The sequence below is a fragment of the Octopus bimaculoides genome, chromosome 21 (genome assembly GCF_046866305.1).
Source record: "Octopus bimaculoides isolate indiv1 chromosome 21, ASM4686630v1, whole genome shotgun sequence".
NCBI lineage: Eukaryota > Metazoa > Mollusca > Cephalopoda > Octopoda > Octopodidae > Octopus > Octopus bimaculoides.
This window is the reverse complement of record NC_142948.1, coordinates 2,146,751-2,174,748: the sequence shown is the minus strand read 5'-3', so window position 1 is coordinate 2,174,748 and position 27,998 is coordinate 2,146,751. Positions and strand designations below refer to the sequence as shown.

Below are 27,998 nucleotides of genomic sequence, written 5' to 3'. Positions count from 1 at the left end.
AAAAGTTCAATTACATACAGTCAAAACCACATAGTTTAACAGTTAATCACATAATTTAATAGGCGTATCAGGCCTCTTGTATTTCTTCTCCAAGCACCTTCTTTGCCGCCCGCAAATCGGGTTCTATTTTGAGGAACTGGAAGTCCCTCCTCCAAAGGAGGCCATTACGTTGAACAACTCCAAGCCTCCACATTCACTTGTGGAGGCCACTCTGGACAGCCTATGCAGCCGGACTCGTACCGATCGCGGTCCAGGTAGCTCTCCACAACCCCTCCCCAGGAGTAAAATACCATACAATCACTGTCCCACCCACGGGGATGGGGGCTTAATCTGCCTCATCAGAAAGAAAATTTCGAAAAAACTTAGAAATCAAAAATTGGTGTTATTGTAAATATTTACCAATGTTTTTTTTTCTCTTCAGAGAAATTAATTTTGGCGGTAAGGATAATAAAACTCCTAAGTTTATTATCACAATTAAAAAGAAATTTAAAAAGTAATTTAAAATTTTGGAAACGTAATTTTTTGGCATATTCGGAATCTCCGTCATCGAAAAGATAAAATCCGCTGAAACAAAAAAACAAAAAAAAAAAATCGGAAAGGTCGGTTTCAGGTGAGGTGGGGGGGGGGGGGTGACTTAAAAAAATTTAAAGTTTGGGGTTAGGGGAGGATGAGGTGAGGATTTAAAATTTGGAAAAGGGGGTTTAAAAAAAAATTCGAAAAAGTTCAAAATCTAAATTTTTTTGGCTTTTTTTTTTTCGTGTGGAGTGAAATTTTAAAAAGTGTTTGTCTTTTTTTTTTTTTTTTGGCATATTCGTAATTTCCGATATCAAACGTAGGAATCCGAAGAAAATTTTTCAAAAAATGCATTTTTCAAAGAGAGGTGCGATTCTGCATTAGCTTCCTATTAGAAGTCTGTCTTATTGATTCTCATTATCAGATATACTATCAATAATTATAATCGGTCTTTGACTATCAACATTAAAACCACTTTAAATTAGTGATGCTGAACAAAAGCTGTTAACTTTATATGCTAAAAATAAAGGTAAATGTTGACTAAACGATGGATTCAATTTACCTTAAGAGAGACAAACTTTCTCTTTAAGAAATGGAGGAATAACGATAATTGAAATGGAATTTGGAAAGGAAAACAGTGGAAGTATTAAGACAACAATAATTGATATCAGTTAAAGCAAGTTTTTTTTAACTCACTTCTATTACATATGTGACAGCCGACCGGATTTTGATTAAGACAACATCGTTACTTTAGGAAAATTTCTTCTCTTCTCTTTGCTTTAATCTTTGAACACATCAAAACAAACAGATATAGTGAGGAAAATGACACACGACCTATACAATATAAATGTTGTTTTGGTGGACATTGGAATTAGACACTGAGGGAAAATGGCTGTAACTTTTTTATTTTTTTATTTTGGCGATTTTCGTTTTCGATAATGTGTTCTATATGTCACGGTCATGCGATTCCCCCTAAAAAAAATTTTGGACCCCCCTTCCCTACACCCCCACCCCACACTTGATATGTTAGAAATAACAGCTAAACGCGGACAATCCAAATCTTGCATTGGTCCAGATGGACTATATGTAATCTGAACCGGCATAACTACAGGGTTTTACCCCCCAGATTTTGAGAGGTCATAACTTTCAGAAAAATGAATTTTTTTAAATGAAATTTCCTACGCATATAGTATTAACTATGTAGAATCCGAATATACAAAAATTTCCGGTGAAAGTTTTTTGGAATGGGGGTGGGGGACAATTGTCGGAAATTCCAACGGAGTCCTCTTAACTTCCAGGAAAATTAATATTTTTTCGTGAAATTTTCTACAAATATACCTTGATGTATGTACATATCGTGCATGTAGGAATTTTGAAGCGCAAATATCGGCAACTTTATGGTACCTCATCCGAGTTGTTTTCCACGTATTTAATAGAATTCATGTGGCGGAAGAGGTACTCCACTAGACAGTTTGAGCACCTCTTTGCTCAAATTGCTGAGCAATACACATTTTAAATACACATATACATGACATACTTTTTTTTTAAACAAACATTTTTTAACTAATACAAGATTTCACATAAGATCAATGAAGAACACAAACGTACTGAAACAGTGACTAAACTTGTTATTTTGTTGGGATTAATCCACCTTTAAAGTGAAAAAAACAAAACCGGCGTATACAACAGGTATGTAAAATATTTTGTGTACTTTTTCTGTTTATTCTTAATCTTCGTGTTTTTGCAAGATTGAAAAAAATGTTTCGGAAAGCTAACATTTAAAAATTCTTCGGGAAGCGACACTGTGATAGTTTCTATATTTAACCGTGCGTGTATATTCCTATTTTTGCTCCTGTTCTCTTCTACTTCTCTACTAGAAACGTTTACTTTGGAATTTACTTCTATTGAGAAAAAAAAAAATCGTGTGCAAGTTATTTGTAACGAAAGTTTTCTTATGACGGCTTCTCTTCACTGTCTAGAAATCTGGACCAATGCAAGATTTGGATTGTCCGCGTTTAGCTGTTATTTCTAGCATATCAAGTTTCGTGGTGGGGACTCCACATATGATCCTTTTTCTGTTTCAATATAAATGTAAGCCGTTCATTTTCACATCTAAGTTGCGAGAAGGCTGAACATGTAGAACACAATGTCAAAAATGACCCCCCCCCCGCGCGCGTGTGTGTGTGTGTGGGGGGGGGGGGGTCCAAAATTTTTTTTTTAGGGGGAATCGCACGACCGTGACATATAGAACACATTATCGAAAACGAAAATCGTCAAAATTAAGAAATAAAAAAGTTACAGCCATTTTCCTTCATTGTCTAATTGCAATGTCCACCGTTGTTTTTATTAATAATACATATTTAGGCGAGAAGGCTTTTTTAATTCAAACTTTGTTCTGTCTGCCGTTTTAACCGTTGAACGGGGATGGCCAACAAATAAAGACACGTTGTTTTCTATTGAGTTGAACACAACATCCATCCAGCAAAGGTATTCCTTCGTTTTGACTCGATTTTTGTAAACGTACTTCTCGATAATTTCCCAGCCGAATCGTATTCTCACAGCTATGCTCTTGGAGCATCCACCTCCACTACTAACTTGGTCACCTAAATAACAGAAGCTATCTCCTACCTCTAGCTTACCCCACTGGCAGTTAGAGTTTATTTTCTGTACATTCTTAGTGTTTATTTTACTTGTGCATCCTCCACACAAAAAGCTATTTTCCCTGTTGACCTTCCTCTGATATTGCTGCACCTCTTATGTGTCCAATGCTTACACCAGGTGTATCTTATGGAGTTTCTACCTATGCTTTTTCTACAGATCAAGCAGGGCCTTCTACCTGAAGAGATTTGTGATTTGTCTGCCTTTCTACTTACTAAGACTTTGGTTTTCTAAGACCTTTCGATTCTAGACTTTGCTTCCACACCTGAAATTTCTTCACTAGTTCTGGTAGTCATTCAGCTATAAGAACAAGGTCATCATCATAGGGGCAGCCTGTCTTAAATTCCTCTGTCATCGCCTGGCGGACTATGATGAACAAGAGGGGACAGAGGATTGATCCTCGGTGAACCCCTACTTATATCCTGAATTCTTCAATGAACTCATTTCCAACCCTCACATTACTGGCAGCGTCCCTGTACATGGCTTGTACAGCCGTCACCAACGACTTGTCTATCCCTAGTTCCCACATTGACCACTAGATAAGGGATCAGGTGACCCTGTCAAAGGCTTCCTCCAAGTCAACAAAAGCCAAGTACAGAGGTTTATCTTTGACTATGCATTTCTCCTGCAGTTGCCTTACCAGAAATATAGCATCAGTGGTGCTTCTCCCTGGCACAAAGCCAAACTGCATCTCATCCTAATTAATTGGGCTATGACTCTCCATAACTTTCATCGTCTGATCCAACAATTTGATACCTCTGTAATTATTTCTATCGAAGGCATCACCTTCATCTTTGTAGCAGTTGATTACGGTGCTGCTACACCAGTGTTTGTGTGTGACTTTCATGAACCACCTGATTCACAATACAGGTGACTAGGCCCATAACCCACACTGCCAGATATTTTAAGCATCTCAGTGGTGATGCCTGATGGGCCATGGGTTTCCCTGTCTTCATATCCTTAATTCCTTTATCTACCAAGCTACTGTTGATTTGGATAGTTGGTGCCTCAATTGGGTCAACATTTGGCAGACTCTCCACCTCCCATTCATTCTCCACATTCAGCAGTCTTTCATAATGGCATTTCCAAGCCTCTTTCTTTGCAGAATCATTAAATGTTAGTGGTGCACCATCACCCATGTGGACATGTTCCTCTCCTATGACATCACAATTTTCTCTAACAGTCTTGCAATCTGAAACAATTCACAAATCTGTACTACTCCTCTCTCTCATCAAATTTCTCAATTAGGATGTCCTTAAATCTTTGACACAGACATTTTTAATTCATTTGCCATTATAAAACACATTGTCTTAATCTGGATATTCCCATGTTAGACATAAGGTGGGTGGTGTAGTAAGTCTCTGATAGATCTGGTTCTGCTGTAGTGGTGGTCACAAAGGAAGGTGAGACTGGAGAGGATAAACGAGATATTTCTAAATATGTCTAATTTGCCACTTATATGTTGCTCTGTTGTTTGTTCAAGATATCATAAATAACAATGTGTCACACATGGGAATTTTGATACTACAATATGGTATCAGATTGAAACAGTATCAATGATTGGGAAATCGATTTTCTTTAGACTGCCTCTCACTTGGCTACCATTAACTTATTGGTTACATCACATCTTTACGACATAACCACCATCATTAGCATTTAATGTATAAAGTTATCTTATCGTTCATCTCTCATTCACTTCATCAAAACCTATAATATCTAATATTTATTATCAAATAATGTCAACAAATTATATAAATACAAAGCGAACAGCTTTGAAGATCAGTTTGGAAAATGTGTAACTTTTCTCAAACATTGATCAAGTCTGTGAATTCTGTAGTTTATGGTTGTATCAGGACAAGTTTTGGTTAAATGTTCTACATTTAGAATAAGAGGAGAATAATTGAAGAGCAAAACCAGATTTATTTCAATTTCAAGTAATTAAGAATATTTACAAAGCTTTATTAAACATATCACAGAGGAAAGTTACCTTACACAAAAAAATATTTATGTAACTATACAAAATATAATGTGATATCTTCTTGGAGACGTGAATACATATTTATAGTTTTATCATGCACAATTTTTCATTCGATGAATCTTGATAGTTTTCATAAACACAATGCAGTAAATATGTTGTTTTCAATTTTTGATGAGTAAATTTGTCTTTTCTTGTTTGTTTCTCCAGTAAGTTTTCTGAATATTAGGAAGTATTCAGAAAATTATTCATTGAAGAAATTTGAAAAAGTGGGAAAAATTCATTTGATCATCATGAACAAATATTCTACATCATGCACTGCATTTATCACAAACTCCATTCTGATAATGAGCTCGTTACTGTTTTCTATGAATTCGTATGTGTTTACTTAAGGAGCCTTTTTGAGAGAATGATTTATCACAGATATCACAATGATATGGCTTCTCTCCTGTATGAACATGTTTGTGTCTAGATAAGCTAGAGTAATCAGAGAATAATCTACTGCAGATATCACAGTGATATGGTTTCTCTCCTGTATGAATACGCCTGTGAGCAGTTAAGTGACTGTTCTGGTAAAACGATTTTCCACAGACATCACAGCAATGTGGTTTATACCCAGTATGAATACGTTTGTGTATTATTAAGTGATGCTTCAGAGAAAATAACTTACCACACACATCGCAGTCATATGGTTTCTCTCCTGTATGAATGCGTTTGTGTTTAGTTAAGAAACTAGGTGAACGGAATGATTTACTACAGATATCACAGTGATACGGTTTCTCTCTTGTATGAAGTTCTTTATGTATATTCAAAATTCTTGCTGCAGGAAACGATTTACCACAGATGTCACAATGATATGGCTTCTCCTTTGTATGAATATGTTTGTGTCTAGATAAGCTAGAACAATCAGAGAATAATTTTCCACAGATATCACAGTGATATGGTTTTTCTCCCGTATGAATACGTTTGTGCCTACTTAAATCATCACTTGTAGCAAATGGTTTACCACAGATGTCACACTGATAATGTTTCTCACCTGTATGAATATGTTTGTGAGTAACTAGGTTAATTTTTTGAGAGAATGATTTACCACATACATCACAATCATATGGCTTCTCTCCTGTATGAATACGTTTGTGAGGAGTTAACTCACTATTCCGAGGAAATGATTTGCCACAGATATCACACTGATATGGTTTCTCTCCTGTATGAATGCGTTTGTGTCTAATTAGATCGCCTTTCTGACAGAAAGATTTATCACAGATATCACATTGATATGGTCTCTCTCCTGTATGAATGCGTTTATGTACAATTAAGTTCTGATTTTGATTAAATGATTTATCACAGATATCACACTGATATTTTTTCTCTCCTGTATGAATGTGTTTGTGAGTAATTAGATCGTCTTTCTGACAAAATGATCTATCACAGATCTCACACTGATATGGTTTCTCTTCTGTGTGAATATGTTTGTGAACAGTCAAGTTCTGATCTTGAGGAAATGATTTACCACTGATATCACACTGATATTTTTTCTCTCCTGCATGAATGTGTTTGTGTGTAGTTAATGTACGTTTATCAGAGAATGTCTTCTTACAGATATCACACTGATAGAATGTCTTTCCTTTCTCTTTCTGTATATTCTCAGGGAAATCAATAATTTCAAACTCTGCTTCACATTTAATCTTTTTCTCACACAATTCGTCTTCCATTCTTGTTTCTCTCTCACCACAATAAATATAAAAGTTCTTCTTCCCTTTATTTATATATTTTATTCCGATTTCTTCGGCTATATTTCTATCAACTGTGATTTTTGTCAATATTTGAAGATGCTGCAAATTCCTTTGTAAATCAGCTTTAATTTCGATATCAAATCATTATAACACAAATGCAGTCTGTGAATTGGAGAGCATTTTGTATAAAAATTCTGTTCAGAGCCAATATTCCACAGTAATTCTACGATGGATTTATAAAATGAGGGTTCATATCTGTTGTGTATGACATCTGTTTGTCTTGAAAAGATGATAAATATTGATGGATCTCAGGTAAATAATATTCTTTTATGCCAATGTCATCTGATATTCTGAAATAAAAGAGAATAAAATATCGAGGATACTTAAACCAAAGACATTCAACAATGGACATTTTATTAAATTCCTTCTAAATTGATAAACTGTAGATCGAAACTTTTACCAGGACAATGGGCCCTCATTCATAATATGATTTATAATTTAAATCGGGAAATTCGTGAACTTTGAATGTATAAGAGTATAAACAAGCGTACAATAGTGTAAACAACTAAAATAAAAGTATATCTAGATAACATTTTGTTCTTAATACTCTTTGTGTAGTGGTTGAAGGAAGGCCTGGTGCACATAACTATTCATAATGTTAGGGTTAAGGTTAAGGTTGGGATCCTGTTTCAGTTCGGGAGAGAATCGTCATCACATGACATTTAGTCGGAAACACACGTCATGTAGCTGCAATAGAATGCTGCATCATCAACAATAATGTGATTTCTCTAAGACATAACCCAGTTATCTATCAAGTCCATTTAAACATTTCTCAATACATACTGCTGTTATGACTTCTTTCCCTTATGCCTCCACCGTAGATGGGTAGATTTGCTAGTAATTGAAGTCAGTTAAAGCAAGTTTTTTAACTCACTTCTATTACATATGTGTGACAACCGATCGGAAAAGGATTAAGACAACATCGTTACTTTACTAAAATTTCGGCGGAGGTAAAGAATACCTACACCTCTCGTTTTCGGCGTAACAAAACTCCTAACCCAAACCCTAAACATCGGATGTACGTATTCTTTACTTTCGCCAAAATTTCTTCTGTTCACTTTCTTTTATCTTTTGAACACATCAAAACAGATGTAGTAGGAAAATGACATGACCTATACAATGTAGTTTCTATTAATAATACTTACATATTAATTGTCGTAAACCAATTGAAAAGAAAGCTTTTGTTTTTTTCATTCAAACTTTGTTCTTTCTGCCGTTTTAATCGTTGATCGCCAATGGTCAACAAATAAAGACACGTTGTTTTAGATTGAGGTAAAGACAGCATCTATCCAACAACAATCATTGGATATTGCGCCGCAATGTCGTACTTAATACGAAATGCGATTTCTCTACTCTCATCTATTATTTACTTTTGCAGAAAAGAATTAACAGAAAAATGCTGTAGCGATCTTTTATGTTTGGTTTCACTTTTTGAAATTTTAAAATTAAGCGAAAATGTTCAAATTCTTTTCTACTCTAGGCACAAGGCCCGACATTTTTGGGGAGGGAACCAGTACGCAACTGGTACTTAATTTATCGACCCTGAAAGGATGAAAGGCAAAGTTGACCTCGGCGGAATTTAAACTCCTTTATCTTTGAATACATCATAACAAACAGATGAAATAGAAAGAGGACATGACCTATACAATGTAGATGTTGTATCTGTTAATAATACTTACATATTAATACAGAGCCAATGAAGATGTCACGATAGATTCAAGTAGTCACAACTCAGACTGGACAATGACAGCTTCAACACAACTTCTATATTTTACAACAAACCTTCATTTAGATTTTTCACATCGACATAATAAAAAATGTTGTAGCTATTTCTTACCACAGATAATTAGCAACAACCATCTCTATTTAACTGGATCCCCTGAATGTCAGTTTAAAACAAGAACTGACCCTGTAATTATGATGTTTACCAAACAACATCGGGGGAATTAACAGAATTAATGGATCAGGGGCGGTAACCACGGCTTTACGCACTTGGTTCTCCCATCTGACATTTCCAACAGTTTCCCTCCGCATCTTCGTCGTCTGTGAATGGTAATTTAACTCCCTATTGTGGTATTTTGTATAAGATGGCAAATGAAACAATTAAAATGAACTCTTGTCTCACAAAGATCATCACACTTGTGTAGGTTTCGCTATGGTTGAAGCCGATAAGTTATCAAACTAGTCGTACGGGTGTCCGGAGAAAGTCACAATTTTATTTAAATATTATAAACATTTAAAGTAATGAAACAAACATTTTAAATTAGTTGGTAACTGACAGTACATGACTTCACTAGCGTAGCTGGAGTGTGTGCCGCCCCCGAACCCCACAAAAAAAACATATATTACCTACAGCAGACCCAAAAGTCCGACCCCTTTAAAAGTGCCGCCCCTACCGTTCCCCACTAACTACGCAAGTGCATGACTTGTACATGATTTATATGTGATGGCATTACACAGGAGTGACCAAAAAAGAAACTTATTCAATTTCGTAAGTGAAGTGGGACAACGAATCAAAAAAATGTCAGTTAGTCGAATAAAAGCCTTTAGTATAGGGACTTGTCAGTGAATCGTTTCTTCCAGCCTGTGGCGTTTGAGACTTTCGGAGGGGCTGAGCTGCTGACAGCGAAATTCTTCTTATCGTTTGCGGTTCTCCTTACCCGAGACGTCAGGTGATGCTTGTCAGTGTGCTTGGCTGTTCTAACGCCTTAGCTGCGCCCGGCGCAGACCTGAAATTTTTAGGTGGGGGCCACGGCTAGTCGATATCCCTTTTTAGGTGGGGGTTAGGGCTAGTCGATAAGTATCAGTCGAGTACCCCAGTGCTCGACTGATACTTATTTCCTAGATCCCGAAAAGTAACGTCAATCTCGGTGGAATTTTATAAAAATAATAACAATAAATATATTAATAATTCTTGTTTGCCACAAGGGTAACGAACATTCGAGGAAGAATTTGAGGAACAGTAATCTAAAATCATTAGGTGATTTCATCGAACTTGCCGGAAATTAGAAAGCCATTTCAAGTTAACGGGGCGGGGGTGAGTTACAGCTGAAAACTTTACATCGGAAATTGTAATCTATAGTAGTTATATAATGAAATATCCAAATTCCAATTATAATAAAGACAGCTAAACACAGGTAATGCATATGTACGTCAGTGATGTCGCCTAGCAGTATATTGTTAAAACTTGCGATGTAATTCTGTTGTTTGCCTGCAATTGTTTGACAAACATGTTTATTGTTGGTTCAGATCTGGTTTACAACTGACATTTAGAGGATCCAATTAAATAGAGACGATTGCTAATTAACTGTGGAAAGAAATAGCTATAATATTCTTCATTATTTCGTTATGGTTATTTCTACAGAAATTATAGCCAGCACTGATTTTTTGCTACAACGTTTCGTATCGAGATGTCAGATGTAAACAAATAAATTCTTTATGATGTCGATGTGAAAATCTAATCGAAGGTTTGTTGTAAATTAGTTGTGTTGAAGCCGTCATTTTCCATCCTGACTTGTGACTTCTTCATCATTCGCGCTAGATTGTTAATGCGAGGAACAAAGTGCGATTCATCTGCCTCTCAGCGTTGACTGTCCAACAGGGTTGAATCCGAGATACGCCCCATTCGTCTAAATCTATCGCTAGAACCTTTCTCGTTCGCACGTCTACACATATTCCTCTGCTCCCACCACCCAAGGAGAAAAAGAGCACCGAGCTGGTCCTACTTGTGCCCACATGACCGCACTCATTCTTCCTCTTCCAGTAGGGCCCCTTTCTTCCCGCTTCATCTCATCTTCACACCATTAATATGTAAGTATTATTAATAGAAACGTTTACATTGCATAGGTCGTGTCATTTTTCTCTTCTGTTTGTTTTGATGGGTTCAAAGACAAAAGAAAAGTAACGATGTTGTCTCAATCTTCCTCATCCGGTCGGCTTTCACATATAGTAATAGAAGTGAGTTGAAAAACTCCCTAGATTATTTATTAGCTGAGATTTGAAGCGACGCCAACAAAAATGAAATGACCAATTAAGGAGGAAAGACTTTCCCTAATTATCGAAGAGAATAAGAAATGCTTTTATCCTGGTTAATATCATAGAATTGTTTTCTCATCAGCATCGTTAAAAAACAATTAAGTTTGCGTTGAAGATAAGAAATTTTTTTATTAATAAATCTCATTAGGAAAAATAAAAGCATGATTATTTATTGGAACGTTAATGAGATCGAACGAAGCATTTATTCGTTTCGGTTATTCAAAGAAAGCCAAGATATGTTTTTGAAATCCCAATCATTGATAGTTGAAGTTAACCGCACTCTCTTAATAATTTTGCATCAGAGAAAGTACCTTGCGGTATTCGTTCCGGCTTTCTCCCCTTTTCAGTTAAAATCCTGCTGAAGTCAACATTGTCCGTCCTCCCTTTGGATTTGCTGATGGCTACAGATGTCAGCGATTTGTTGCATATGTAATATTGTATTTCACAGAAAATACTTCGTTAATCCAACATTTTCAGATGTCTTTTGAGAGATGAAGGATGAGAAGGTACATTATTATCTCCAATCAATTAGCAATGAAATCGGCTACAAAGTGCTTCTGAAAGCCTCTCTTCATAATGTGAAGCAGTAATCCACGTATTTTATGTTTTACATGACTGGACGTGGGTCTCTGCAGTTTCGACCATCTACAAACATGGGCCTTAAACTTCAAATCGTCTCCAGTTTACCTGCAAACAATAATGTTAACATAGCTTTAGTTATTTTAAAACCCAATATCAGTTTTGCAATGTGGCTTCTTCTTTTGGTTATTCTCTTCCAGAATAGGGACATTTCGTCTGCATTAACAGTTTGTGATCATAGGATTCATACATCTTCATCATCATTGTTTTTAATGTTCACTTTTCCATGCTTGCATGAGTCGATCGGAGTTTATTAAGGCAGATTTTATATGAACGAATGCCCTTCCTGTTTTCAAACAAGATAATGTTTTCCCGTGGCCAGACAAATTATTGATGCACGTTGTAGCAACAGAACTTTTAAAGTCAGTCATTGTGAATGTTTAGTCTTTATTTTTATGGTATTAACTAGACATTTTTATGATTTAAAAGGAGATCATACAAGCAGGAGTTTATTGAGTGTTATTTGGTCTCCGTTTACCTGTCTTTCTACCATATAAACTCAGGTGTTGTTAAACAGTGGTAATTTAAAATTGAAGGGAATTTGAAGTATATGTGTCCATTTTAGTCTTGAAAATAGATGTATTGGATAAGTTCCATTGTCCTGGTAAAGGTTTATTCCTACATTTAATCAATACAGAAGAAATATAATAAAATGTTTTCAGTTTTAAGTCTCCTCCATATTTTATATTTCGTTCTCTTTTATTTCAGAATATCAGATGACGTTGCCATAAAAGAATATTTTACTTATTTATCATCTTTTAAAAGCTAAAAGAAGATTGAGAGCAGATATAACCCTCATTATATAAATCTATGGTTGATTTACTGTGGAAGATTGGCTCTGATCTGAGATTAATTACAAACTAACCTCAATCCACTGTCTGGAATGTGTAGCAGAGATTTTGAATCTTTATTACACCTGGTTTACAGAAGAGTTTGCTACATCTTCAAATATTGACAAAGACCACAGTGTATGAAGAGGAGCAGAAGAAATATTTGTCAGGAATAAAATATAAAAGCAAAGCCAAGGAAAATATCTGAGTATTGTGATAAATGATGCAAGATGAACTCAAGGATAGATGTGAAACAAAGTCGAAAAATATTGATTTTCCTAATGACATAGAGAAAGAAAAAACATTAAATCACTCTGATATCTCTGGTAAATCAATCTCGCAAACTAGTCACTTTAGGAAACAGAAATACATTCATACACGAGAGAAACCACATCAGTGTGATATTTGTGGTAAATCATTTTCTCAAAGTAGTCACTTGACTACACACAAGCGCAATCATACTGGTGAGAAACCATATGTCTGTAATATCTGTGGTAAATCTTTCTCTCAAAGTAGTGAATTAATTTCTCACAAACGTATTCACACAGGAGAGAAACCATATCACTGTGATATCTGTGATAAGCCATTCTCTCAAAGTGGGGAATTAATTAAGCACAAACGTGTTCATACAGGAGAGAAACCATATCATTGTGGTATCTGTGGTAAATCATTCTCTCAAAATGGTAACTTAATTACTCACAAACGTATTCATACAGGAGAAAGGCCATATCAGTGTGATATCTGTGGTAAATCGTTTTCTGAACATAGTGCTACAATCAAACACAAGCGTATTCACACAGGGGAGAAGCCATATCACTGTGATATCTGTGGTAAATCATTTTCTGGAAGTTCAAACTTAACTATTCATAAACGGAGTCATACAGGAGAGAAACCATATCACTGTGTTATCTGTGGTAAATCATTCTATACAAATAGTGCCCTAACTACACACAAGTATATTCATACAGGAGAGAAGCCACATCCCTGCGATATCTGTGGTAAATCATTCTCTGGAAAAAGTGCCCTAACTACTCACAAACGTGTTCATACAGGAGAGAAGCCATATCATTGTGATAACTGTGGTAGATCATTCTCTCAAAGATCTCATTTAGCTGTACATGTATGTATCCCTGGCTGAAGTTGTATGGCCTAAGTAAGTGGCTGACACAATTTATGAATTCTCATCATCATTGTTTTAATGTCCATTCTACATGATGGTATGGGTTTGATATGTCTGTTACACAAGATATCAGAACATCTCAATTGTGAGGCCCAGGATCTTGAGTTCTGACCTCGTTATTCTTTGTAAATATTCTTAATTACCTGAAATTGAAATAAATCTGGTTTTGCTCTTCAATTATTCTCCTGTTATTCTAAATGTAGAACATTTAACCAAAACTTGTCCTGATACAACCATAAACTACAGAATTCACAGACTTGATCAATGTCTGATAAAAGTTACACATTTTCCAAACTGATCTTCAAAGCTGTTTGCTTTGTATTTATATAATTTGTTGACCAGTTGGTGTTATAAAGTCTCTCTTCCACTTAAGAATAGTGTTTAAGTTTGTAATGAAGTTTCACTCTGGTCATGTTGATCGAAATATACCAGTAATACTTTCCAGATGTCAGAAACACAAACAGTTTATATTTAATGGACATAGGGACAAAAACTTTACTTAGTGCAAGTTTTGAAGAGTGCAGTCAAACTTTAAGTTATTTTTTCAAAACTATAATGGAAGTGACAAAGGAGCATATTTTGCTTTATGAGTTTAATGAAGGTAACAACACAATGGAAAGTGCGAGGAATATTAATGCAGTGTATAGGGATCGGATAATAAGCATAAGCCAGTGTCAACAGTGGTTCCAGAAATTCCGAGCTGGAAACTACAGCCAAGAAGAGAAGCCTCATCCTGGAAGCTCTGTAGAGATCCAAGCAGAGAAGCTTGGATTTGATCATTCAACCAATCATATATGAATATATATACATATTTGTTATATATGTATGCCAAAATATATATATATAGGTTCATCCCATAAACGACCAGCTTTGGCTTCAAGAAGAAAGGTGTTCTTCCAGCGAGGGTGACATTTCAAAGGCTGAAGCAGTTTGAATGGGAAATGATGCCCCACCCACCACATTTGCTGGACATTGCCCCATCTGATTATCATGAATTCTGTAGACGAGGTCAGAACACTACTGGAAGAGTATTTTTTCTCATGGACAAGTGTACCAGATAGATGAAAGAGTATATTTTAGATTAAAAAAGAACATCTTAATTTTGAAAAATAAAAGAAGTATAAAAAAACCACATTATTTATGGGATAATCCAATATATGAATACATATGTGTGTCTGTATAGATGTATAGATGTATATTCACTCAACCTGAATACTGGGCTATCAACACTGTCAGAATCCAAGCCAAGGCTGGAATACTTCTGGTGTAGGAAATCCAAGTTCCATGATGATTATACCATCATATGGATTGGCAAAGAATAAATAATCCAATGAAAAGAAGACAAGGAAAATTCTTTGACACATGCTGCCATACCATCTCCAATTGCATGTCTGAGGAAGTACCTCTTCAATGCCTAAAACTGCAGATATTATGTAATTCTTTTTTTTAGAATTTTCGTGTAAACTTGCAAATGGAGATGGTAGAGAAACGTGTCACTTGTAATCAAAGATGTGTTAAAGAATTTTCTTTTGTCTTCTTTTCATTTTGTGTGCGTGTATGCGTTCGCCATCACAACTTCGTTTAGGCTTAGCAGCCCTTCCTGTTTGTGTTACCTATTTTGACCCTCCGAAAACGTCCCAAATCCCAACTGTTTTATCAAAAGCGTATAATGTTGTTAAATACTTGAAATACGAGACTAGAAAAACAGCCAACAATTGACGAAGGGTCATTCTTTATGTTGTTTGTTCTGTTTTCCATTTGTGTCTTTGATTGTTTGAAAGAATAGTTCATGATCTGTGTACATATGCTTCTTATTTTTTTGTTGTCCATGTTTCATGATGTTCTGTGCCCATGTATGCTTATATATATATATATACGTATAGATGTAGGCATGTACATACACATATGTATGTATGCATATATTATTTATATTATTATATATATATATATATATATATATATATATATATATATATATATACATATATATATATATATATATCAGCATTTCATGCCTACATTCCATGCGTGCATGGGTTGGATGGTTGATCAGGATTCAAGCCATTTGTTGTATGAGTTTAGCAGATTTGTTGTCAAAAAGGGGCAGGAGGAAAGGGACTAAACAGAGACAATATTAGGGAAGGTGCAATAGGGGAGAGAGAGAGAGTTTTTAAAAAAATGTAATGCCAGAAGGTTGGTGAAAGGGTCAGCGAAAGATAAGGATGGTGGGGCAAGTAGGAAGAGATGCATTACTACCCCATGTTATATTTAGGTGGGTAGAGTGGTGCATGAGGGAGACACAATAAGGAGAAGCCAGGGCCTAAACACAAAATAGTGTGTCCAAGAGAGCATGATAACAGAAGACTGAGGGAGGGTAGATAACTGTTACAAGAGTGTACTTCCTCCCCACTCAAGCGCCATGATTTAGGAGAGAGGGAAACAGAAAAGAAATATGTGCAGAAGGAGTGCTTTCTTCTTAGTGATGGATGGTATGATGCGTAAGAGTGGAGATGTGAATGGGTAAGAGGTTGGGGTTTGTGTACCACCCCTTTATATTAATGGGTATTTTGTCAAGCTTGCTGGAGATGTGGAATCTTCTGCAGCGCTACATGTCCCCTATTCCCTTGATCTCCTCCTTGGTCAGATATAACATCTTGAGATCACGTTTTTCACTGCCTTGTCCCAAGATTTCTCTTCAGTCTCCTCTTCCACAGCTACCATTCATTTTGAGCATGTGAAGAATTTGGAAGACAAGGAGATTCTTCTCTTCCCTACAAAGTTGGAAATCATTGAATAAACTAATTAAAACCATAACGAGATGATTCAAGAATCTCATTTCCATAATCATAATATTCATTGGTGTCTGTAAAGTGCGAAGCTGGCAGAATGGTTGGCATGGCGATTAAAATGCTTAGCATTTTGTGGATCTCGATGATATGAGTTCAAATCCTACCAAGGTTGACTTTGCCTTTCATCCTTCTCTTCCCGGGGGGGGGGGGTCAATAAAATAAATACCTGTGGAGCACTAGGGGTTGATCCAATCAGCCGTGTCCGTTTTCTGTAAGGGGTTGGCCTGGAGAATCATTTGCATTCCAGACAAAATGCTTAGAGTTCAGCTTTGCCTCTTAATATCTCAAGTACCATTTATTGACTGGTACTCTCGATAAATTAAGTACCAGTCGCATACTGGGGTTGTTGTAATTGACTTGCTCACTTTCTCTGAAATTGCTGGCCTTGTGCTAAAATTTGAAACCAGTATTTATTGATGTAGTTTCGTTTTAGTTAATTACAAAACCAGTTTATTTTGGTAATGTTTCGGGCTTAAAGAACGGTTTCTGAACATACAGAATTTCTTAAACAAACATTTATTTTTTTTATTTATTTAAATTTAGGGAAGATGAATTATTTTACAAAAAAAAAAATGGGAAATATAGGGGTTTAAAAAAAAAAAAATTATTAAGTAAGATAATAGAAAATATGATTATTGCTCTTTAAATTTTTGTATCAAAAACAGTTTGATTAAATAGAATCCAACACAAGCTAACAAGAAACTTGTCTTTGGTTAAATGGCTGCTAGAAATAGCAGCCAAATCTCAAGCCACATATGACCATCTTTAACCCTTTAGTGTTCAGATTACTCTGTTAAATGTAATACTTTTTCACTTAAATTGTTTTGAATTAATCATGCATTATCTTTTAGCTTTCAAAGATGTGATTGTTTATTTTTAGAATGTCAATGTAGTTTAGGTGTGAGAAGCTAGATATAGCCAGTTTGAATATAAAACATGTAGAATATATTGGGGCGGATACGGCCAGTTTAAACACTAAAGGGTTAAGAAGGAAGAATACACTATATGGTGGAGCCAACATTAAATGTTACCAAATGTTCTTTATTACTCATCCAGCTGGCTTCATTTCTTCCAAGACTTCATGTCCTCTACAGTAACAGCCCATGTTTCACTGCCATGTAGCAGAGCTGTTCATACACAGGCATCATACAATCTGCTCTTCACTCTGAAGGAAAGACCCTTTCTTACCAACAAAGGGAGCAGCTCTCTGAACTTTACCCAGCTGGTTCTTACTCCAGCAACTATGCTTACCAGACCGCCTTCCTCCACTGCTAACATTTTTATATATATTTCTGTTAATATGTGTGAGCTGGTCAAGTTGGTGAAATTGCAGGCCACCAGCCAAAGTTCCAACGGTTCATCAAACAAGACTGGAGTCTGGTGCAGCCCCTCGGTTCTGGTCAAGCCGTCCAACCCATGCCAGCATGGACAACGGACATTGACTGATGATGACGATTGTTGCTGTACCTAATAATTTTTCAAATATAAATATTGGTATTTGCCATGTGAGCCACACTTTGTGTATGTTGTGAAAGTTACTAAATGACCCCACACAAAACTATCAATAAGATTAGTAATTAAACAAATTAAAGAAAATAAAAAAAAATAACTGATCAACAAAAATTAAATAATATCCACACTGTAGTTTATTTAAGAAAATGTGAATTCTGAGATTGATACAGTTACTGTTTAGCATGAGTAAAGGTGTGAGTGGTTAAGTTCGATTTTTGAGAGAATGATTTACCACAGACATCACAATGATATGGCTTCTCTCCTGTATGAACACGTTTGTGTACTGTTAAATGTCTTCCATCAGAGAATGATTTACCACAGACATCACAGTGATAAGGTTTCTCTCCTGTATGAACACGTTCGTGAGTAGTTAAGGCACTTTTTCCAGAGAATGATTTACCACAGATATCACAATGATATGGCTTCTCCCCCGTATGTATATGTTTGTGTGTAGTTAAGGCAGTTTGTATAGAATGATTTACCACAGACATTACAGTGATATGGCTTCTCTCCTGTATGAACACGTTTGTGTACAGTTAAATGTCTTCCATCAGAGAATGATTTACCACAGATATCACAATGATATGGTTTCTCTCCAGTATGAATACGTTTGTGAGAAGTTAAGGCACTATTTACAGAGAATGACTTATCACAGATATCACAGTGATAGGGTTTCTCTCCTGTATGAATACGCTTGTGTGCAGTTAAGGCACTATTTACATAGAATGACTTATCACAGATATCACAGTGATAGGGTTTCTCTCCTGTATGAATCCGTATGTGAAGATTTAAGTGACCACTTAAAGAGAATGATTTACCACAGATGCTGCAGTGATATGGTTTGTTTCCAGAATGAATACGTTTGTGAGTTGTTAACTGATCACTCCTAGAGAATGATTTGCCACAGATATCACAGTGACATGGCTTCTCTCCTGTATGAATACGTATGTGTTTGGTTAAATCATTACTCCTACAGAATGATATACCACAGATGTCACACTTGTGCGGTTTTTCCCCTGTGTGAATACGTTTGTGACTAGTTAGGTTATATTTTACGGAGAATGTCTTCTTACAGATATCACACTGATATAATGTTTTTTCTCTCTCTTTATTTATGTCATCAGGGAAACTAATCTGTTTAGATTCGGTTTCAGACTTGTTCTCACATAACTTCCTTTCCATAATTTTCCTCACCACAATGTGCAAATGGTTCTGTTAGTTTGGGTTTTATATTCTTAACAAATATTTCTTCTGCTATATTTCCCTCAACTGTGACCCTTGTTGAGATTTGAAGTTACCACAAACTCCTGTCTAATCCAAGTTTAATCAAAATATATAAATCATCTTGTACGGTAAAAGTAGGAAAATCTGACAGATAATCTCTGTTATTAGTAATTAATTACTCCAGTAATAAAAAGAGGCATTTATCTGCTCTTCATCACAATTTCAATTTGTCGTTAAAAGATGATGTAGATGCTTGAGTGGTGGTGGTGGGGGGAGGCATTTTCGTCGCCATGTCGTATGATATTCTGAAACAAGAGAAACAGTATAAATTATAGAAAATATTGCCGTGGAAATAAACGAAAAACAGGAAATGTCAACGTTTTAACGTAAGTCATGGATCTACAATACCCTGTACAGAAGAAAGTAGGCCCGATGTTGGTAAATGGTGACTAAACAGTATATTCACCTGAAGAAATACTTTCTCTTTGAGTTAACATTAAGATATTGGGGAATAACGATAATTGAAATGGTGAGTGGAAAGGAAAACAAAGTATTCACACAACAATAGGTGATGTCAGCTAAAGCAAGTTTTTCAGTTCACCGTACTAGATATGTGACGGCCAACCCGAATGGGGATTAAGACAGCATCGTTACTTTAGGAAAAGTTCTTCTCTTCTTCATTTTCCTTCCTTTATCTTTGAACACATTAAAACAAACAGATGAAGTAGGAAGAAGACACGACCTATACAATGTAGAGGATGTTGTTTCTGTTAATAATACTTACATATTAATACAGAGCCAATGACGAAGATGTCACGATAGATTCAAGTAGTCACAACTCGGACTGGACAATGACAGCTTCTATATTTTACAACAAACCTTCCTTTATATCAATATCTTCCCCAAGGGACGGTAACACGACTGGGGTATTGTGGACAATCAGAAATAGAGAAATAAGGGGTGAGAGATGTATCTGTACAGATTTTCTTTAAAGGTTTGTCTCTTATTAAAGAATTAAGTTTAAAATGATTTAAAACGAGAAATATTACAGTAAACTGCACGTTGCCCCGCAATCACGACAACAATAATAAACAGAGTTTGGATGGAACCCCGATCCGAAGATTTGTGTCATTAATGAAGATGAAGCGGTGTCATCATTAAATAGTTGCTTATAGTAATATAGTTCCTTGCGTCAAAATAGTACCCGGAACTAAATCACTCCGCCCTGATATTAGGTGGAATCAGAGGCTTTGAAAAAGTTTTAGGAAGGAAAAAGTTGCCAATAGTTCAAAAATTTACAGGACTGCAAACTTGTACTTTCACATTAACATAATCCAGAATGTTCGTTGCTATTTCTTACCACAGTTAATTAGCAACAATCATCTCTTAATTTATCACCTTATTGTGAATTGTAAACAAGATCTGACCGTGTAATAAAGGTGTTTATAAAACAATAAGAGGGAATCAACAGTATTATAATCAGAAACTCTCAGAATGACTAACTCTCTCTAGATTCAACCTAAGTCTTTAAATATATCCGGGTCTCTTTCATATATTTTATCTTCTAAAAGACGTAGATTTAGTAATTCTTCCTCCTTGTTACAACCGTCCTCGTCGCCAAACAGGGTAATCTTTTATTTTGGCTGCCTCAAAAAAAAAAATGCTTTTTCCCTGACATTGGTGTTTATACTTCTACAATTATTTCCATCATTCTTTTCTTGGAAGGAAGACTGTAATGTAACTACATTTATCTTCGTTGATCACGGGTGGGCGTAGAAAAAAGATGATAAACGTGTTGAATGAATCGGTGACAAATGAATAATAGAATACATCGGGAAAATAGTTTTTCGTTCCGAGACTCCAAACTGTATACAGAACTTACTCAAATAACACCTCCAAACAGTCTTTAAACATAGACAATAATTTTGTTTCATGGTTGGAATAAAACAGTAAAGTTTAATCACAAAAGGAAAATGTAACCGTGAAAAATATAACACTTACGGATTCCACTGAGTTAGTGTAATGTAGGAGGATCGGAGCTACATCTACATCTTATCTACATCTTCTGTGTTGTCATTGTTATTTGTTGGAGCTGATTGTGGTAGAGAGAGAATGCCCGAGAAGTCTGGTTTAGAGTCAGAGTCAATGTTATTGACTTGGATACGAGGTGTAGAAGACCTAATGGTGAGAGCCCCATAACGGCTGGCTACTGGTTCCTCTTTTTGCGGTGCTGGAGAATCAGAAAAACTGCCAAAGAGAGGAGTTATCATCGACTGCTTATTTAATGCCTGTCGTTCCCTATAAATTTCCTTGTAGGGTGCAATGCCACGATCTAGAATGGCAGTTACAGATTCTTTTCTCTCAAAACTTGGATCTGCTTCCTGTATGAGTTGAGTCAACTGCTCATAGTAGGACATTATTTTTTTTAGGTTTGACATGGTTAATGTTGGACTAGACTCTACACAGTCATCGTCCTCTGTACCTATGTCGTTTTGTCTTTCGTCGACTAATTCCAACACCTCTGTATCATTTAATTCTCGTTCGGGAGCTTCCATCATATCCCAAATGTCGGTTTCATCGAGTTCTTGAAAACCATCCCCAGGTAATGCTTTTGCCATGTTCAGAACTCGAGTCATGTTATCCTCTTCAAACCCAACGAAGTCTGGAGTTGTGTCAGGCAATAAGTTGCGCCATCCATTCAAAAGACATCCTTGATTTACAGCTTGCCAAGCCTTGCCAATGAAGCGGACACCGTGTAGAATGTTGAATCGTTTCAAATATTGCCGAACAGTTAGTTCCTCATCGTCCACCAGTGCCTTGTGTATATTCTCAAAGGTAAGGTCAAGATAGAGAAGCTTAAATGTGGCCATCACTTCTTGGTTCATAGGTTGCAGCAATGTCCTGGTGTTAGGCGGTAGATAAATCACTTTGATTTCATTTTGAAGGTCATTTAAGTTTGTAGAATAGCCAGGACAATTGTCTAACACAAGAATTGCTTTAAAAGAAATATTCTTTCTGGCACAGTATTCTTTCACTTCAGCGCGGAAGTGGGTCATAAACCATTCTTCAAAAATCACTTTAGTCATCCACCCATTTTTATTAGCACGCCAGTGCACAGGGAGAGTTAACATGCTAATGTTCTGGAAAGGACGAGGCCGGGCAGAATGATGGATAAGCAGTGGTTTAGCTTTGAAATCACCAGAGCCGTTACAACAGAACAACAGAGACACACGGTCTTTAGCATCTTTAAACCCTGTCGTCCTGGCCTCCTCTTTGGCTACGTAACTTTTTTCGGGCATCTTTTTCCAATAAAGGGCTGTTTCAACTGCATTAAAAACTTGACACGGTAAATATCCACCCTCATTCATCATTTTATAAAATTCTTCCAGATAACGCCGAGTAGTCTCTGTATCATCTGATGTTGCATCACCTGGCACAAGTTTGCTGGCTAAATTATATCGTTTAATGAATTTCTGTACCCAACCACGGCTACCTTGAAAAGTATATTTGTCCTTATCAACAACATCACTAAGCTCAACCAAGCTCTTATATATTTGCTTGGCACGATCCTGGATACGTTTTGTTGATACAGGAAGCCGCTTACTGTAACAATCCTGCATCCACAAATAAACCCCCTTTTCCATGGGCTGAATAAAAGCATCTTTATGTACTCTGACTATTCGATTCACTGATCTAGGGGCAGCATCCGTGAATGCGTTCATTATATCTCCACGCACTTTGTAAATGGAACGAATGGTAGATTCATTAACACCAAACTCGCGGCCCACACCAGCGAAGCTTGCACCGTCGTATATTTTCTTGATCATCTCTACTTTTTCCTGTAAGGAATACACACGTCTACGTCGTTTGTTCAGATCGGGTGCTTTCGTATTATTTCTCTTCGTTGGTCCCATCTTCATAGGTTCAAGTATATAGATCCGTATTAAAAAATACGCAGCCTCACAACACGGTCGTGTAAACACAAGTGATAATCAGTGCATTCTGGGTAGCTGAACATTAGAGGGATGGTTGCTGGAGGGGAAGGGTGTCGTTGTTTTTTGTTTTTTTGCGATGCCAGCAGAATCTTCGACAGATCCCTGACCTGTGTTTTCACAAATCGATCCTTGATAAACATAACACGGTTTACAATTGAGCGTGCCGTGTTATCCAGGATCAGTGTTGAATGAGTCAGTGATGAACGAGGTTGCAAGTATTAATTAGCGTGGATACGTATGGATTTCCATACTTATGATAACCGGAAGACTACAACCGGAAGTAGTATGAGTGACTCTAATTTAAATTTCACCAACAACTTGGAGAGACTTGATCGAAATTTTGTTGTTATTTCGGGGTCAGATGTAGTTTAGTATTGATATTTAGGTAATCCAGTTAATTAGAGATGATTGCTAATTAACTGTGGAAAGAAATAGCTACAACATTCTTTATGTCAAAATCTAAATGAGAGTTTGTTGTCAAATGTAGAAAGTGTTGAAGCTGTCCTTGTTCCAGTCTTGAGTTGTGACATCTTCGCCTTTGCTTCTCTAATTAATTTGTAAGTATCATTAATAGTATCAACATTTATAATGTCTCCTTTTTTCTGCTACATCTATTTGTTTTGATGTGTTCAAAGATAAAAGAAATGAAGAAGAGAAGGTATTTTACTAAAGTTGCTCTTATCATATGTAATAGAAGTGAGTTAAAAAACTTGCTTTAATTGACGTTTCATAGTGTTGTCTTAATATTTTCACGGTTTTCCTTTCTGATTTCTATGTAAAATCTAAGAATACTCCAAGAATTACACAGAATAATTACGCAAAAGTGTAGTCTTGGAAAATAATTTTTCTGATTTATGTTTGATGAAGCTTGTGCACATGTCTGCTAGCGGACGTTCGCAAACACGTTTTTGTAAAGGTGTGTCGCCCCTTCTGTCTTTCGAAGCTTTCCAAACACGACCATCATGTCATTTTAAAACGTCCCAATCATGCCCACCCAGTTTGTTTTTGAAAGCGATCCAACCTTCACCGTCTTTTAATCCTAAATCTCCCTCATGTCTCACTCCGCAGGTTTTGGACGGACTTTCCGATTTGCTGGCTCTGTTTTCGTCGAGATTTTTCTCATCTTTCGGTCTTTTTTGTTTTGTTTTGTTATATTCTGTATTTCAAACGTCAGTTCCCCCTCCTCCCACCATGTCTATTAACAGACAACCGCCAATAATATGATTTGTTTTAGTTTTGTTTTTTTTCGTTATGCTTTGTCATTCCCTTCTGAAACGCGTCTAATTTTCTTTAAAAGAACAAAACTCCTCGCCCTACTGGATCGTATCTTCAGAAAAAGGGTACGTGTGTGTGTGTGTATGTATTTATGTCTTAAAAAGTAATGGCTATATTAGACGAGTTCCCTTCTTCAGGTAAACGTTTCCATCTACCGTTTATCAATATAGAAGAAATGTAGTAACATGTCCACTGTTGAATGTCTTCATTTTATGTATCCTCTATATTCTGTTTCATTCTCTTCTATTTCAGAACATCAAGTGGCATTGGCATAAAATAATTACTAACTTGAGTTCGTTACTTGGAGACCGAAAATAAATTATGTAGAACAGACTTAATCCTGTTTGTTTAAGTCTGTTGTAGAATTACTGTGAAATATTTGCTGTGAACTGAGATTAACAGCGAAATTCCCCTGTTTCACTCTGAAATGAATGGAAGATGAATTTATATTGTAATTAAAATTGGATAACAAAAGACTTTGCAACATCTTCAAATATCAACAAAGATCACAGTTGATGGAAATCTAGCAGAAGAAATATTTATTTGGAATAAAAAGAAGAAATAAAATCATCTGTATATTGAAGTGGGTGGGAGAAGTAAAGTGATGGAAGACAAAGTCTCCGAGTACAAAGTTGAATGTAAAAAACTATTTAAACAGATTGATTTTCCTGATGATAGAAAGAAAAAGAAAGGGAAAACATTATATCAGTGTGATGTCTGTAAAAAGACATTCACTCTAAAATTTAATTTAACTGCTCACAAAAGTATTCACACAGGGGAGAGGCCATATCAGTGTGATATCTGTGGCAAGGCATTCCCTGTAAATTGTCATTTAACGAGACACAAACGCCTTCATACAGATGACAAGCCATATCGTTGTGACATCTGTGGGATGTCTTTCTTCATTGGGAGTCAATTAACGAAACATATACGCACTCATACAGGTGAGAGGCCCTATCACTGTGGCATCTGTGGTAAATCATTCTCTCTTAGTAGCACCTTGTATGAACACAAACGCATTCACACAGATGAGAGGCCATATCTTTGTGACATCTGTGGTAGATCATTCTCAAGAAAATATTGCTTAACTAGTCATAAACGTCGTCATTCAGGGGAGAAACCACATAACTGTGATATCTGTGGAAAATCTTTCACGGGTGGAAGTTACTTAACGACTCATAAACGTATTCATACAGGAGAGAGACCATTTCACTGTGAAATCTGTGGTAAAGCATTCTCTGCCAGCAGTACGTTAACTATACACAAGCGTATCCACACAGGTGAGAGGCCATTTCATTGTGATATTTGTGACAAAGCATTCTCTCGAAGCAGTGATTTAGGTAAACACAAACATGTTCATATTGATGAAAGACCATTCCACTGTGATATCTGTGGTAAATCATTCATTGGAAGTAGTTACTTAATTATTCACAAACGTGTTCATACAGGAGAGAGACCATATCACTGTGATATCTGTGGTAAATCATTCACTCAGAAAGGTGGCCTAACTAGACATATAAGGACTCATACAGATCAGTGACTGTATCGATGTCAAAATCCAGGTTGTGTTAAATACAGGGTGGCTTGTGTACCACCAAATTCTTGATCAAATTAATTTTCTTGTTTTTATAATTCGTAGTTTTATGAATATTGAAGATTTTTCAGAGGATAATTTTGAAACTTAACTAATACACTGATCAATATTTACAAATATCAGAATTGATATCTTGCTACCTTGGTGATAAAGGACACAACGTGGTATTTATTTTATATTGGGTTGGTGGTGCATAATTATTGCGGCTTTTTTTCATAAAAAAACAATAACAATAGTTAGCAAAAACATCTTTAAATGATTATTCTGATCATCTGCCAAGCAAATGGGAAGCAGTAATGGAAGTAGATGGTAAATATGCTCCGGAATAATCATTTAAAGATGCTTTCGTTGATAAAAACCGCAATAATTATGCACCAACCCAATATTTACTGATATATTTTACAATATTTATAGAAACACTAGATTAACCAACAAGAGAAATGAAATGATTAATTGAATCACTAAAACCAAAGTTATACATGTTGCTCTGCCATACTTACCATAACAGGATTCATTGAAGGTCGAAATATCTTATATGATAACAATTTTATTGACACAGGAAAGAAGATATCACAGTATATAACTATGGCTATATCTATATCAGTCAGATAACTTAGAACTGTGATGTTTGTAAGAAAAGTATTCTTTCTAAGTACTCATATATTTTCCATCTACTGGGAGAAAAGATACCATTAATTTATTTGACAATGTGGGTAAATAACTGAGAAATCTATTCTAATAAGTCAAAACATCCCTGTACAGTTATTATGTTAGAATTAAAGTATGGATCTTCTATAGACTGTGTCATGTATCTTACGTATATTCTGGTTTAAATGTTATGGATGTATCCCACCAAGGGACCAATTCTGATGTTGGTTTTCATTTCTTTTATTTCTTGTACGATTCCTTCATGGTTAAACTGAATCTTAATATCAATGTAACATCATCATCATCATCATCGTTTAACGTCTACTTTCCCTGCTGGCATGGGTTGGACGGTTTGACTGAGGCCTGGCAAACCAGAAGGCTGCACCAGGCTCCAATCTGATCTGGCAAGGTTTCTACAGCTGAATCCCCTTCCTAATGCCAACCACTCCCAGAGTGTTGTGGGTGCTTTTTACATGGCACCGGCATGGGGGCCAGTCAGGTGACACTGGCATTGACCATGCTCGAATGGTGCTTTTTATGTGCTACCTGCACTGGCATTGGCCATGACTACCGTTTCACTTGACTCAACAGGTGTTCTCAAGCACAGCATATTGCCCCATGATTGAAGGGTACTTTTAAATGGGCCGGTTATGTGACAATGGCTACAGATTATTTCCAAAGTTTAGTTCCATTTAGAAAGACAACAATGAATGTAGTCTTCTACATCATGTGAATAATAACCAGGCCACCATACTTCATGCGGCAGCCATGTCACAATTAATGAAAGTGTTGTTTCATGACCCTTCATTATTTTACGTCCACTTTCCATGCTCACATGGGTTTGATGAGTTGTCGAGGTCGGAGTCATCTCTTTCTTGGGGACTGCAACCACTGTAGACCAAAGCTTACATGTAACATTTGGTTTGGTTTCTACAACTAGATGCATTTCTTATTGTCAAACACTTTACAGAGTCAATTTTCCATGACCCCAACAGTAGGCAGGTTGAATAGAGGGACATCTGAACCCATCACTTTGAGGCAATGAGAGCTGTTGGCTTTCTGTTGTGGCACCAGAACAAAAGGGTCTTGTACGGTAAAACGACAATTTAGGCAGTATTCAGGGAACTTGGCTTGTAGGCAAAAGAGGGGAAATAGAGGCAGGGGAAGGGCAACACCAACAGTAAGGCAAGAAGAACTGAGAGTACTCAATAAGGGCAGTGGTCCTCAACTGGGGTCCAAATAAGATTTTGCTGTTAAAGCTCATCTGCAATAGATTGG

General features: G+C 36.3%; 3 protein-coding genes across 6 annotated transcripts; 2 read left to right on the top strand and 1 right to left on the bottom strand.

Annotated features, from left to right (window-relative positions):
- The first annotated feature begins 835 nt into the window (after nucleotides 1-835).
- LOC106879695 (uncharacterized) lies at nucleotides 836-27,060 on the top strand. Of its 2 annotated transcripts, none has more exons than XM_089339264.1 (2): nucleotides 836-2,202; nucleotides 24,731-27,060. In XM_089339264.1, the coding sequence occupies exon 2, from the start codon at nucleotides 25,083-25,085 to the stop codon at nucleotides 26,016-26,018; it is 936 nt and encodes a 311-aa protein (XP_089195390.1). In that variant the 5' UTR covers nucleotides 836-2,202; nucleotides 24,731-25,082; the 3' UTR covers nucleotides 26,019-27,060. The 2 variants fall into 2 exon arrangements, with proteins under 2 accessions (XP_089195390.1, XP_089195389.1); XM_089339263.1 differs by lacking the exon at nucleotides 836-2,202 and adding an exon at nucleotides 23,443-23,760.
- Nucleotides 5,072-10,589, bottom strand: LOC106879600 (uncharacterized). 2 transcript variants are annotated; one of them, XM_014929258.3, is made up of 2 exons: nucleotides 8,619-10,589; nucleotides 5,072-7,229 (listed from the first exon to the last, which is right to left on the bottom strand). In XM_014929258.3, exon 2 carries the CDS (start codon nucleotides 6,856-6,858, stop codon nucleotides 5,503-5,505), a length of 1,356 nt encoding a protein of 451 aa, XP_014784744.1. In that variant the 5' UTR covers nucleotides 6,859-7,229; nucleotides 8,619-10,589; the 3' UTR covers nucleotides 5,072-5,502. The 2 variants fall into 2 exon arrangements, with proteins under 2 accessions (XP_014784744.1, XP_014784735.1); XM_014929249.3 differs by lacking the exon at nucleotides 8,619-10,589 and adding an exon at nucleotides 8,085-8,252.
- Nucleotides 10,613-13,800, top strand: LOC128250484 (uncharacterized). Of its 2 annotated transcripts, none has more exons than XM_052975618.2 (2): nucleotides 10,613-10,749; nucleotides 12,322-13,800. In XM_052975618.2, exon 2 carries the CDS (start codon nucleotides 12,664-12,666, stop codon nucleotides 13,579-13,581), a length of 918 nt encoding a protein of 305 aa, XP_052831578.1. In that variant the 5' UTR covers nucleotides 10,613-10,749; nucleotides 12,322-12,663; the 3' UTR covers nucleotides 13,582-13,800. The 2 variants fall into 2 exon arrangements, with proteins under 2 accessions (XP_052831578.1, XP_089195391.1); XM_089339265.1 differs by lacking the exon at nucleotides 10,613-10,749 and adding an exon at nucleotides 11,234-11,480.
- Nucleotides 27,061-27,998: the final 938 nt, after the last annotated feature.

Bases quoted from the DNA above. Each gene is read 5' to 3' on its own strand.
- LOC106879695 (XM_089339264.1), top strand. From the start codon at position 25,083: ATGGAAGACAAAGTCTCCGAGTACAAAGTTGAATGTAAAAAACTATTT.
- LOC128250484 (XM_052975618.2), top strand. From the start codon at position 12,664: ATGATGCAAGATGAACTCAAGGATAGATGTGAAACAAAGTCGAAAAAT.
- LOC106879600 (XM_014929258.3), bottom strand. From the start codon at position 6,858: ATGGAAGACGAATTGTGTGAGAAAAAGATTAAATGTGAAGCAGAGTTT.